This window comes from Chelonia mydas, chromosome 12, assembly GCF_015237465.2.
Source record: "Chelonia mydas isolate rCheMyd1 chromosome 12, rCheMyd1.pri.v2, whole genome shotgun sequence".
Classification (NCBI taxonomy): Eukaryota; Metazoa; Chordata; order Testudines; family Cheloniidae; genus Chelonia; species Chelonia mydas.
This window is the reverse complement of record NC_051252.2, coordinates 38,295,967-38,308,293: the sequence shown is the minus strand read 5'-3', so window position 1 is coordinate 38,308,293 and position 12,327 is coordinate 38,295,967. Positions and strand designations below refer to the sequence as shown.

The 12,327-nt window shown below is 44.1% G+C and overlaps 2 protein-coding genes across 7 annotated transcripts in view; one reads left to right on the top strand and one right to left on the bottom strand.

Moving 5' to 3' along the window:
* Nucleotides 1–2,223: 2,223 nt before the first annotated feature.
* On the bottom strand, nt 2,224–6,808 carry TRAPPC2L (trafficking protein particle complex subunit 2L). 2 transcript variants are annotated; one of them, XM_037878047.2, is made up of 5 exons: nt 6,663–6,808; nt 5,745–5,917; nt 3,497–3,584; nt 3,254–3,333; nt 2,224–2,390 (listed from the first exon to the last, which is right to left on the bottom strand). In XM_037878047.2, exons 1-5 carry the CDS (start codon nt 6,693–6,695, stop codon nt 2,345–2,347), a joined length of 420 nt encoding a protein of 139 aa, XP_037733975.1. In that variant the 5' UTR covers nt 6,696–6,808; the 3' UTR covers nt 2,224–2,344. The 2 variants fall into 2 exon arrangements, with proteins under 2 accessions (XP_037733975.1, XP_043382110.1); XM_043526175.1 differs by lacking the exon at nt 6,663–6,808 and adding an exon at nt 6,522–6,574.
* GALNS (galactosamine (N-acetyl)-6-sulfatase) overlaps nt 6,747–12,327 on the top strand; it is a 67,041-nt gene continuing 61,460 nt past the window's right edge. For 2 of the 5 annotated variants that reach the window (XR_005222278.2, XM_037878029.2), the window contains exon 1: nt 6,770–6,959. Coding sequence is in view for 3 of the 5 variants with exons in the window: in XM_037878029.2 (XP_037733957.1) it covers nt 6,855–6,959 (105 nt within the window). In the remaining 2 variants the exon portion in view is untranslated. Of the gene's footprint in view, nt 6,960–12,327 lie in introns of all 5 variants that reach the window. The other 3 variants (XM_037878028.2, XM_037878036.2, XM_043526173.1) reach the window with 3 other exon arrangements.

The window sequence follows — 12,327 nt, the reverse complement described above, 5'->3', positions numbered from 1 at the left end:
AATCAAGATGAGGTTTTTCTAAAAGATTTGCTCTAGGCATTATTTTGGGGAAGTCCTATGGCCTGGGGTGTACAGGAGGTCAGATTGGATGATCACAATGGTCCCTTCTGGCCTTGGAATCTTTGAATCTAGAATGCTATATAACAAGGGCAACCTATCTGTGTTGTAGTCTAAGGGTTGTTACATTGGCATGGTATGAGCACTTGTGCTAGATCCCCTGAGTTTACTACTACCATCCAGCCTCAGGAGTGGTCTCCTATCTAGTGTACCTGTACTGGTAAGCCTGTTCTATTAATGGCTTGCAAAACCTTGCATCCTATAGGAAGGATATGTCTTGTTGACATAGGTACAGTCCTTTGTTTTGGTGCATATACCTGCTTCTGATCTGATTTCCATTTAAGAATTCACCTTAATTTGTTCAAATGCCTACTGCCTTTGGCAGGTCTGTATTTTTACTTCAACCTTTCACCTATTCTGAGGGAAGAAAACAGGAGACTAATGGATGTTAGACAGGTATTAGTGGGGTTAGTGTGCAATCCTCAATGTAGTCCAGAAAATGAACAGAGAATTCACTATTTCTCTTCTGGCCACAACAGGATAGTCATGTTAGGGTCCCCTCTGCCAGCCACTGAGGTATCTGTATGTTCACGCACAGTGCAATGAGATTCTTACATGTGATCAATACAATGGGCTTAGACCGATACAATGGCAAGTTGGAACTGGAAATACAATGCACGCTATTATCTCTGCCCTCGGGGTGGCTATTTTTCTGCTACCACAGGACTGCAACCCCACCTTCTTGGGCTTTGATCTTAAAGTGGAATTAGTTCTATCTAGATTAAATTGATTAAGACGGCGTGCATGTCTCCGGGGCTGTTGAAATGCAGCTGGGTGAGCAAAGAACACAGACTAGGTATCTGCATAGGCTGTTCTTATGCCCCAGTCTAGCATGAAGGAATGCCAAGCTGCTGGAGATAAGTGACTGAGACAGAACAAGAAAAAGTGGAGGGTCAGTAACCCCCTTTGTAACATCAAACGCGAAACACTTCAGTTTAATGTGGCTAAAAAACCTCATCCTCCATAGCTGCTGTAGAACCACAAACTGGTTGTTTGTAACTACAGGTCAAAGTTCAGGCAGGTTTGCGAGCGCTAAAGAAAATCCCAACGTACGGTTTGAGTAGACTCTTGTGCACTACCCACACTTCATGCCCGGTGGCTTGCCTAGCACTCTCCCCCATGAAGGAGGGGATTAGCTGAAGGCACTGGATGGGGTTGCTGGAGATTGGGGTCCAATTACTGGCTCTGCCCCAGCCATCTCATGTGACCATGGCAATCTGCCTTGGGTAAAATGAAGCCAGGTGTGCTGCGAAGGGCGCAGCTACTTATGGTGCCTGGGGTGTGAGCATCCAGTGATGGGCCCTGTTGCACTAAGCTGTTGTTGTCTCTTTCCAAGTAATAGGTTTTTTGCTTTGATAGTTATGGGCTTCAGTATGTGCCCACCTCACTGATCTGGACGCTCCTACCACCCTGAGGAAACACGGCTAGGGGGCCAGATTTGGTGTAGTTTAAAACATTGTCAGGAAAGAACAGCATGCTCTGGCTGCAGCACCGGGAACCCAGTGTTGTGAGTGGCAACGAGCAGAAAAGGCTCGTCCAGATTCTGCCTGAACTGGATCTATTAAAGCCAGGGAGTCCTCTTACGACAACTGCGTACAGCAGCAGTACTGCACACTGCTCTAGGAAGAAGAGGTGTCCCGATCAGAGCAGTAAACCAGTTCATTTTAACTCTCCCAAGAGTGAGGTCAACCTAAATTTGCCATTCACAGTCTGCATTCGAGGTCTGTTTTGCTTAACAGTGGAGCGGGCTGCTGTTCTCTCATCATACTGCACCAGGCACAGCTATTTCAAGCATAAGGTAGGGGCAGATCTTTACAGAAGCATCTCCAGGTTGCATGCCTAGCACACAGCTGCATCCATGTACACTCTCAACTCTGCATGCAATTTGGGCAGACAATCGTGTGTGCAATTTAACATACAGCCCTGGGCTTTACTAAGTTCAGACATGGACAGCGATCAATAGCTCACTACCTTTGTCTCTATTTAGGAGCAAGAGACCCTTCCATACTTTTGCATACTAGCTAAAAGCAAAGCCCTATATTCTGCTAAGCAAGTTGTGCCACTCTCCACAGTGTGACTGGCCACAAGAACACAAGCAGACATAGATCCAAACAGTAATAGGTTTATTTTACACAGAACAAGTTCGAAGACTATATATACACACGGCTTCACAGACACTTCTGTACAATAGAGAATATTCTCAGATATGAAGAGAATGGCTGGAGCTTCAGCACACCTGCATCATCATGGAGGTCACCATATTCTCAAAGGCCCTAGAGAAGGAAGAGTATGAAATATTAAAGAAAGAGAAGACAGTCCACCACACTGAGATCTCTCATACAAAGAAGCTCTTCAGTTAGTAGGTAAGATATACCATTAAAAATGCTTAAATAGAAGTTAACTTCCCACAGGCTAGACTATAAATATTTCATTCCTTACCACTGTGCACTGCATTGCACAAACCATTACTTTCCTTCTAATAAAGCTGAAGTAACCGTGGTTCTTGCCCTGTCAGTAGACCACAGTCACTTTAATGGCAGGAATATAGAATCTGCTTTTGCATATGCATCCGTGGGGAGAGAGGGGAGAAACACTCACTGGTCCCACAAAAAGCTTTGAATATAAAAAGATGGACAGTACCCTGTCAACTGTGTTGAGAATTATGCATTTTGGAAACAGTCTCCTCATCCTTACTCCTCTACAGAGGCTGAATTTTGGAAAGCTACAGCCTGCCTATTTAGAGGTGTCCAGTGGACAAGGCTGGTGACAAAGTATTATCCACCATGTTTCAATAAAAAGAATATTTAAGTGAGATCCATTGGTAACTTTTTTAAAGTAACCTCAGGTTCCTGAGTCAGCATTTCTAATATCTGTTCATAGAGCTACTAATGAGTGTGAAGTGTGTGGGAGACAGTTAAATGTAGCCTCTAAGGAGGACGGTACAATGGTACATTTTCCATTCTGTAGAAGTAGTCCAAAGAGAGTACAGCTGCATGTTTTTGGAAAGGAGTTTGCAGCTCCCAGCTTTAAACTGATCACCCACAGAAATTACCATCTTAAAAGCTAAATCCTAATAGCTCTGCATGTCCCAGAAAGGCAACAAAATCAAAAGGATTAGTGGAAGCAGCTCACTCACCTGGAATGAATGCAGTCCCCAGGGTTATAAAAGGGGTTGCACATTACATCTGTGTAGGAATTATGCAGCTTTCGGAACATCTGAAAAAAGATCATGGTTTGTTTTTAATTAAAACCTAGAAAATAACCGGGGGTGGGGTGGGGGGGAGGGTTGTTTGTTTCTTGGCTTCTCAGCATTTTATGAATAAGTGGAAGGAGCAAAAATACTGATCTGGCAAGTTTCATTCTGATTTCCTGCACTTACGCTGCGGATCTCATTGTCTCGAAGTGCTGTGTTTGAAGAATCTACCACCATAACAAACTTCACCTTGGAATTTGTCACGTAGCCATATCTGTGCAGCTGATTAAGGAACATATTTTTGACACACAAGTGCCTGGAAAAGCAACTAAAATAAGACTTAAGTACAGTCAAAAGAAAAGTTTACAAGTGGCTGTCACCCTCAAGATGGTCACAATATAATCCATGTCTAGATGAGATAAGCAAGGGACTGGGTTCTAGAAATTGGACTTATTTTCTACCTTAGTGTTACCATTTCTGAAAGGATGATAATAATGACCTAGCCTCACGAGCATAGAGAGGTTGTTTGTATAAAGATTTATAACTAGAAAGAGTTATGACAGGCTGTGTTTTTAGATAGCAGCTACCTTGCCTGCCTCCCAAGGCATGTATTACTGTTCAGTAATTGCATAAATGGCCTTCAATCATCAGCCACTTTGATGATAATTTCTTTGGCTCTCAAGAAACCCCCTTCATCAAAGAATTCTGATTATTCTTTGCAGCCATGCCCATTTGGGTAGCTAATATCACAGACTTAGTGATCACTCAACATCAATGTTATAATATAGAATCTTTGAAGTTAGCAGCAGGATTATGAAGACATGGATATCCTCTGTCAGTTACATTAGTCAGAAAGTGAGGACATTTCAATCCATGTGATTAAAAGGGAAGCAGAAGGCCAGCCACAGAAATGTTAAAAGATCAACTAGTCTCATAACTATCAGGTATAGCTGCAGTCCTGAAATATCAACTTTGTATCTGAGAAAGCTTCTACAGTCTTACCACCTTCAGCTGCATTACCAGAGGGGGTCCAATGCCTCTGCCTCAGTCACAGACAAGTTGCCACAATTTTAGCTAAGTGAAGAACTAAATACTGTATTTATAAATTGTGAAATCTGACCAAACCATAGCTAGCTTCGGATGCACCAAACTTCCTCAGTGCAGACAGGAAGGGTAGGTCACTACTGCTTAAGTCAATCTAACGTGTGCTGTTCAGGTGTGTGAAAAAAGACACCCTCCCTGAGTGATGCAAGTTAGATTGACCTACGCACTGTCTACGCTGGCGCTATGCTCTCCCGCCAACATAGCTTCCGCCTCTTGCGGAGGTGGAGTAATTATGCCGACGGGGGAGAGCTCTCCCATTGGCATACAGCGTCTTCACCAAACGTACTACAGCAGCTACATTGATATAGCGCTTCTAGTGTAGACGTGCCCTAAGAGACAGGGCCAAGAATAAACAGAACCGATATTATTCAGACAACACCACATCTAAACAACCCTTAGGACTAGGACTTCTATTTGACACTGCAGCAGCAAATCCTGTGTTGTGAAATAACTGCTCTGTGTGAATAGACCAATGCATGTTGCCACAATGCCTCCAATAAGCCACAGTGGTTGCCTGTGCAGAGCGGCTTGCAGGACTGGGGCCAAGCTAAGAATATATAAACCCATGCTGTTTGGATGCTGAATGTCAGATGCCAATACCCACTTAATGATCACAGATACTGTGGTACAAAATCAGTATTTGAAGTGAAGGGTTTCTAAAAAATACATTTAAAAATACAGGACCAGATGCTCAACTGCTGTATATCAGCACAGTTCCACTGACATCAGTAGAATTACTGATTCACACCAGCCAAGGCTCTGACCTCTTTTAATCTTCACCTTTTGCAACAGTCATTGCTATTTACATTCCTTGTATCAACCTAGTTTTACAACAGCCAGCAAAAGGGATGGTTGTCCATTTAAAGGTTTCATTTCTAGGTTTTTTCTTGCTGCAGTGTTTGTGTTTCAAACAGTTAAAGCAACCATTTTCATTTATTTTTTTTTTAAATGGAGGAAACATTTCTACTGGTCTTAAGTTTCCAAAACACTGGTTTTCACAAAATGTCAATTGACAGTGTCCCTTTAAGCACTCTTTCAGAGGTTGTTTTGGTCAAATGAAAGTACCAAAATCTATGAGACATATGCATACTAATCCACAGCACACTTGCCCATCAAAAATCAAGCTGCACAGTGGTTATTTCACAACACAGGATTTACAGCTGCAATGTCAAATGAAAACAATGGTAAATTCTAGAACTGGAAGACAGATACTTTTTAAACCTAACCCTGCATTCCTTGCTTTTAGAGAACTCAGTGGGAGTTCTGGCTGAATAAGGACAGATTGTAGAAACAGGCCTTATAGAGCACACCTGTCAGGCATTAAAGATACACTTTGTAGTCTTCAGTTGGGTACAGAAGTCCCAGATAGAGCTCTCTCTGATCCACAAGGGCCTTCCCCATGGCAGAGATCTTTTCATCCACAACATCCAGGGAAGTGTGCACTGTATAATGGAACTTCAGTTCATTTTCTGTTGGGATGCTTCGGATGTACAGGGGATAATTCTAGAAAGGATGACGACAAATTGTGCTAACCGGGGCTACCTATTCTGTGCCCAAATAGATTAGCAAATGTGAGTGTAGTGCTCTGAGGATGCAAACTGCTATTATTTAAAAACTACCTATTTTTAACCACAAATTCTATTTAAAGATATCACAGAATGCCACTGATCTACACCTGTATATTGCAACATGTATTTATACAGCAGATCTAGCTTTATCCTCACCTATTAACAGTCTTTAGAGGAGGACTACTGCCAGGTTTACATTTTCTCATAACACAAAGGTAGCGAGTGATCCATCCATCCCCCTAGGTGAGACTGCCCCCAGCCCATTTAGTCATCTCATTGGAATCATCCTTCCTGGAAGGAAGTCCCTAAAGGGCTCCCATAGAGCTACGAAAACCTGGGGCTTCCCAGCCACTGCTCCAGCAACCCCTAGGCCAGCCTCTAAACAAGCCCCCCGCAACTCCCAACCCAGCCCCCCTCCCCCCTAGGGCTCCCGCCCCCCCATCTCCCAACCCAGCCCCCCTCCCCCCTAGGGCTCCCGCCCCCCCATCTCCCAACCCAGCCCCCCTCCCCCCTAGGGCTCCCGCCCCCAAGACCCACCCCCTATTACTCCTGAGTCCTGCCCCCATGACCCAACCCCTACTGCTCCTGCCCCCTCTCCCAGCCAAACCCCTCCTGCTCCTGCTCCCCCCTCCAGCCCAGCGCCCGCTTCCTGCCCTGGCCGCAGCGCGCCCCACCCCCACCTCCTTGGCGATCACGGCGATGCACACCGCCATCTTGGACGCCGGCGCCCCGCCCCTATCACGTGATCAAGCGGACGCTTCCTCCTCCTGCTCCCTTCGGCGCGCGGGACTCAGGTCATGTGACTCTCTGGTGAAACGGGCTCACGTGACCCGGTCCCGCTCCCAGCGGGCAGGAGGAAGGCGCCGGTTGCCATGGAGAAGCGCCTGCTGCTGCCCCTGTGCCTGTGCTGGGCCCTGAGCGCGGGGGGCGCCGAGCGCAGCGGGCCCCCCAACCTCCTCATCCTGCTCATGGACGATGTGAGTGAGCAGGGGAGGGGCACTTTGTCGTGGGGGGGAAGCTGAGGGGTTGTTGCTGGGGGGGGGTTCACTGGGGGTGTAGGTGGGGGCTGGTCACTGGGGGGGTGGAGGCTGGGGGGGTTCACTGGGGGTGTAGAGGCTGGGGGGGTTCACTGGGGGTGTAGGTGGGGGGCTGGTCACTGGGGGGGTGGAGGCTGGGGGGGTTCACTGGGGGTGTAGGTGGGGGCTGGTCACTGGGGGGGTGGAGGCTGGGGGGGTTCACTGGGGGTGTAGGTGGGGGCTGGTCACCGGGGGGGTGGAGGCTGGGGGGATTCATTGGGGGTGTAGGTGGGGGGCTGGTCACTGGGGGGGTGGAGGCTGGGGGGGGTTCACTGGGGGTGTAGGTTGGGGGCTGGTCACCCGGGGGGGTAGAGGCTGGGGGTGTAGGTGGGAGGCTGGTCACTGGGGGGGTGGAGGCTGGGCGGGGTTCACTGGGGGTGTAGGTTGGGGGCTGGTCACCGGGGGGGTAGAGGCTGGGGGTGTAGGTGGGAGGCTGGTCACCGGGGGGAGGTGGAGGCTGGGGGGGTTTCACTGGGGGTGGTGGAGGCTGGGGAGGGGGTTGTCACCTGGCTGCTTGGATGTGCGATGATTGTGTAGGGAGGAGGGGTTTAGATTTATTAGGAACTGGGGAAACTTTGGGGAAAGGGGGAGCCTATACAGGGAGAATGGGCTCCACCTTAACCAAAATGGAACCAGATTGCTGGTATGTAAAATTAAAAAGGTTGTAGATCAGCTTTTAAACTAAGAGCTGGGGGAAAGCCAACACGTGCGGAGGAGCATGTGGTTCGGACAGAGACATCCCTCAGGGGAGGATCTACTAATGGAGATACTCTATGTCCTAATAAGGAGGAGAGTATGGAAGATAAAATACAGGTAGGATCTGATGAGAAACAGTCAAATGAAAAAAAAGTCTCATGCAATTGCTAGCAATGCCCCTCTACTATTTACATTGGCCAAACCAGACAGTCTCTTCACAAAAGATTAAATAGACACAAATCAGATATCAAGAACTGTAACATTCAAAAACCAGTAGGAGAGCACTTTAATCTCCCTGGACACTCAATAACAGACTTAAAAGTGGCCATTCTTCAACAAAAAAACTTCAAAAACAGACTTCAATGAGAAACTGCAGAACTGGAATTAATTTGCAAACTTGACACCATCAAATTAGGCCTGAATAAAGACTGGGAATGGCTGGGTCACTACAAAAAATAATCTTCCCTCTGTTGATATTCACCCCTTCTTGTCTACTGTTGGGAATGGGTCACTTCCACCCTGATTGAATTGGCCTCGTTATCACTGACCCCCCACTTGGTAAGGCAACTCTTTTCATGTACTGTATTTTTATACCTGCCTATTGTATTTTCCACGTGGTGCATCTGATGAAGTGGGTTATAGCCCACAAAAACTTATGCCCAAATAAATTTGTTATTCTCTAAGGGTGCCACAAAGATTCCTTGTTGTTTTTGCTGATACAGACAGGCTATGTAGTCCTCTGAAACCTGTCATCGTGTAATGTGTGACAGCTAAAAAGTGACAAGTTTTTAAAATGCTTTTATACCAATGCTAGAAGTCTAAATAATAAGATGGGTGAACTAGAGTGCCTTGTATTAAATTAGGATATTGATATAATAGGCGTCACAGAAACTTGGTGGAATGAGGATAATCAGTGGGACATAGTAATATGAACGAAGGCCAAAATTGGGGGGGAGGGAAGGGGGAAGGGCGCTTAAGGATTGGGTTTGCAAGGCCTCAGTCTTGCAAACTACTCCATGTGGCTGCACCGCTGAACCAACACCAATGAAGTCAACAGGGCTCCGTGTGAGCATAGGGGTCTGCCCACGTGGAATAACATTTATAATCGGGTCATTATTCACCCTTAGAACAACTTACACATGATAAATATTAAAAATTGTTTACAATGGTATTTGTTTAGTGGCAGCGTTTTGGGAGTGTTCTTGGAATTTGGGTTAACTATTTGAATAAAATTATCTGATACCAGTCATTGTTTCTTTATCAGATTAAAAATCTTCATTTGTATTCTGAAAATTGGAATGCTCCGATGTGCCCCTTCAAGCCCTTTCCAGATTTTATGTAAAAGTTGTAAAGAGGTGGAGAGGCGTACCTGGGCCCTGAATACTTTAACAGCTGTGTTTGGATTAGTGCGTTACTGCCCCAGTCTGTGCTGGGTACGTCTACACTGCAGTTCGACACCTGTGGGGTTGGCACGTGCCAGCTGTCTCCGGCACGCAGGGTTTGGGTCACAGGGCTGTTTAACTGTGATGTAGAGGTTCAAGCGCCTGCACTCTGGGACCCTCCCGTCTCGCACAATCCTAGAACCCAGGCTTCAGCCTGAGCCCAAACATCTACATCACAGTTAAACAGCCCCTTAGCTCAAGCCCCACAAGTTTGAGTCAGCTGGCATGGGCCAGCCAGAGGTTTCTAATTGCAGTGTAAACATACCCACTAAGGCTCCTATCTTGCAAAAAAACATATGCATGCCTTTAACGTCACATCCATTGGTAGTCTTACTGAAGACAAATGGGACTACTCAGATGCATAGAGTTAAGCATGCATGTAAGTCTTTGTGGGATCAGGAGCTAAGCACCTATGTGTTTTTTCTAGTAGTCTAGTCATAGACACCCCTAGTTATTGTGATTCAGCTACTGCCTTTGGAAAATTATTCCATTGACTAACTGATCACACTGTTGGAAAATGTTTCTGAATTTTTAACTTGAATTTTTCAGGGTATTACTACTTCTTATTCCACCCTTAATCTCCTAAAATAGTTGGCTTCCCCTTTTGAAGTCATTGTTACCAAAGCCATGTCTATGCTACAAAAATATCCATTTGTGTCAGCAGTGGGTGTGGTTGAACCAGTGCAGAACAGAGTGCAAGGACAAGGACAAACCATGTTCAGCACATTTTCAGAAACTGGTTAAAATTAGGGCTGTCAAGTGATTAAAAAAATTAATCGTGAGTAATCGAGTGATTTAAAAAATTTATTGCGCGATTAATCACACTGTTGAACAATAATAGAATACTATTTATTTAAATATTTTTGGATGTTTTCTACATTTTCAAATATATTTATTTCAATTACAACACAGAATACAAAGTGTACAGTGCTCATTTTATATTTATTTTTATTACAAGTATTTGCAATGAAAAAAAAACAAAAGAAATAGTATTTTTCAAAGCACCTAATACAAGGACTGTAGTACAATCTCTTTATCATGAAAGTTGAATTTACAAATGTAGAATTATGTATTTTTAAAAAATGCATTCAAAAATAAAACAATGTAAAATTTTGGAGCCTGCAAGTCCACTCAGTCCTACTTCTTGTTCAGACAATCACTCAGACAAACAAGTTTGTTTACATTTGTAGGGGATCATGCTGCCTGCTTGTTGTTTACAATGTCACCTGAAAGTGAGAACAGGTGTTCTCATGGCACTGTTGCAGCCAGTGTTGCAAGATATTTACGTGCAAGATGCGCTAAAGATTCATATGTCCCTTCATGCTTCGACCACTATTCCAGGGTACATGTGTCCATGCTGATGATGGGTTCTGCTCGATAACAATCCAAAGCAGTGTGGACCCATGCATGTTCATGTTCATTATCTGAGTCAGATGCCACCAGCAGAAGATGGATTTTCTTTTTTGGAGGTTCAGGTTTTGTAGGTTCCTCATCAGAGTGTTGCTCTTTTAAGACTTCTGAAAGCATGCTCTGCGCCTCGTCCCTCTCAGATTTTGTAAGGCATTTTAAATTCTTAAACCTTGAGTTGAGTGCTGTAGCTATCTTTAGAAATTTCACATTGCTATCTTCTTTGCATTTTGTCAAACTTGCAGTGAAAGTGTTCTTAAAATGAACAATGTGTGCTGGGTCATCATCCAAGACTGCTATAACATGAAATATATGGCAGAATGCAGGTAAAACAGAGCAGGGGACATACAATTCTCCCTCAAGGAGTTCAGTCACAAATTTAATTAATGCATTATTTTTTTAACAAGCGTCGTCAGCATGGAAGCACATCCTCTGGAATGGTGGTTGAAGCAGGAAGGGACATATGAACGTTTGGCATATCTGGCATATAAATACCTTACAATGCCGGCTACAAAAGTGCCATGCAAATTCCTGTTCTCACTTTCTGGTGATATTGTAAGTAAGAAGAGGACTGAACAGGGCCTAGAAGTCCACTCAGTTCTACTTCTTGAAGTTTTACATTTTGTTTTTGAGTGCAGTTATGTAACAAAAAAAAAAATCTACATTTGTAAGTTGCACTTTCACAACAAAGAGATTGCACTACAGTACTTGTGTGAGGTAAATTGAAAAATACTATTTTTTGTTTATCCTTTTTACAGTGTAAATATTTGTAATAAAAAAGAATATACACTTTGATTTCAATTACAACACAGAATACAATATGTATGAAAAGGTAGAAAAACACCCAAAATACAGTATTTAATAAATTTCAAAACTGATTAATCATGATTAACTCAAAAAAGTTAATCGGGTGAGTTAATTGCGATTAGTCGACAGCCCTAGTTAAAATCCAAACGTTGCACCCCTAAGAGCTTCAGAATGAAACAAACGATAAGAAGGAAGCTGACTTCATTAATTTTCAGTGTCCATACTGAGAAAAATGCAAAGAAAAACAAATTAAATAAAGAGCAAAAATCTCAGATGAATTAGTTTTAAAATTCTTTGCCTTTAACCGTCTATGATGGTGTTAGTAACATAGTTAAATAAATGTATTTGTTTACAAGATAGGATTTTTAAGTTGGCGGTGTCCCCTCAAGTTGCTTCTCTTTGAAGATCTGCATTTATTTCTTTGGATCCTTTCTTGGCAGGAATGTGTTGCATGTAGTTTTGAGCTTCTCAGAAAGCTGGTGGAGGGTGCGTATGGGACAGAGGTGGTGTGCCAACTCACAGCTGTCACCTACCTGGCCACCTTGTGATGACTTGATGTAGCTGCCCGCCTACATTTCCCATTTCGTATTCAGGATTATTTTCTCCCAAGTGAACTTTAATTTTTGGGTCAGGGATAATCTCTCCATATATCTTTGTATAGCACCAAGCATAATGGGGCGCAGGCCCTGATTGGAGCTTCTGGCTGCTACAGTAATAAAAATAAACCTTCCTTTGGGCTTTTGCCTGTTTCTCTGATCTTTTGGAAGTATCTATGCCTCCTCCATTGTGTCAATGAATTTGATCACTATACTTTTCTTTTCTCCTTCCTTATTGCTGGTAAAGATATTGAACAATACAGAACTCAACACTGACCTCTTTGGAACTCTTCTTAATTCCATGTCTTGGATTTATGTTGT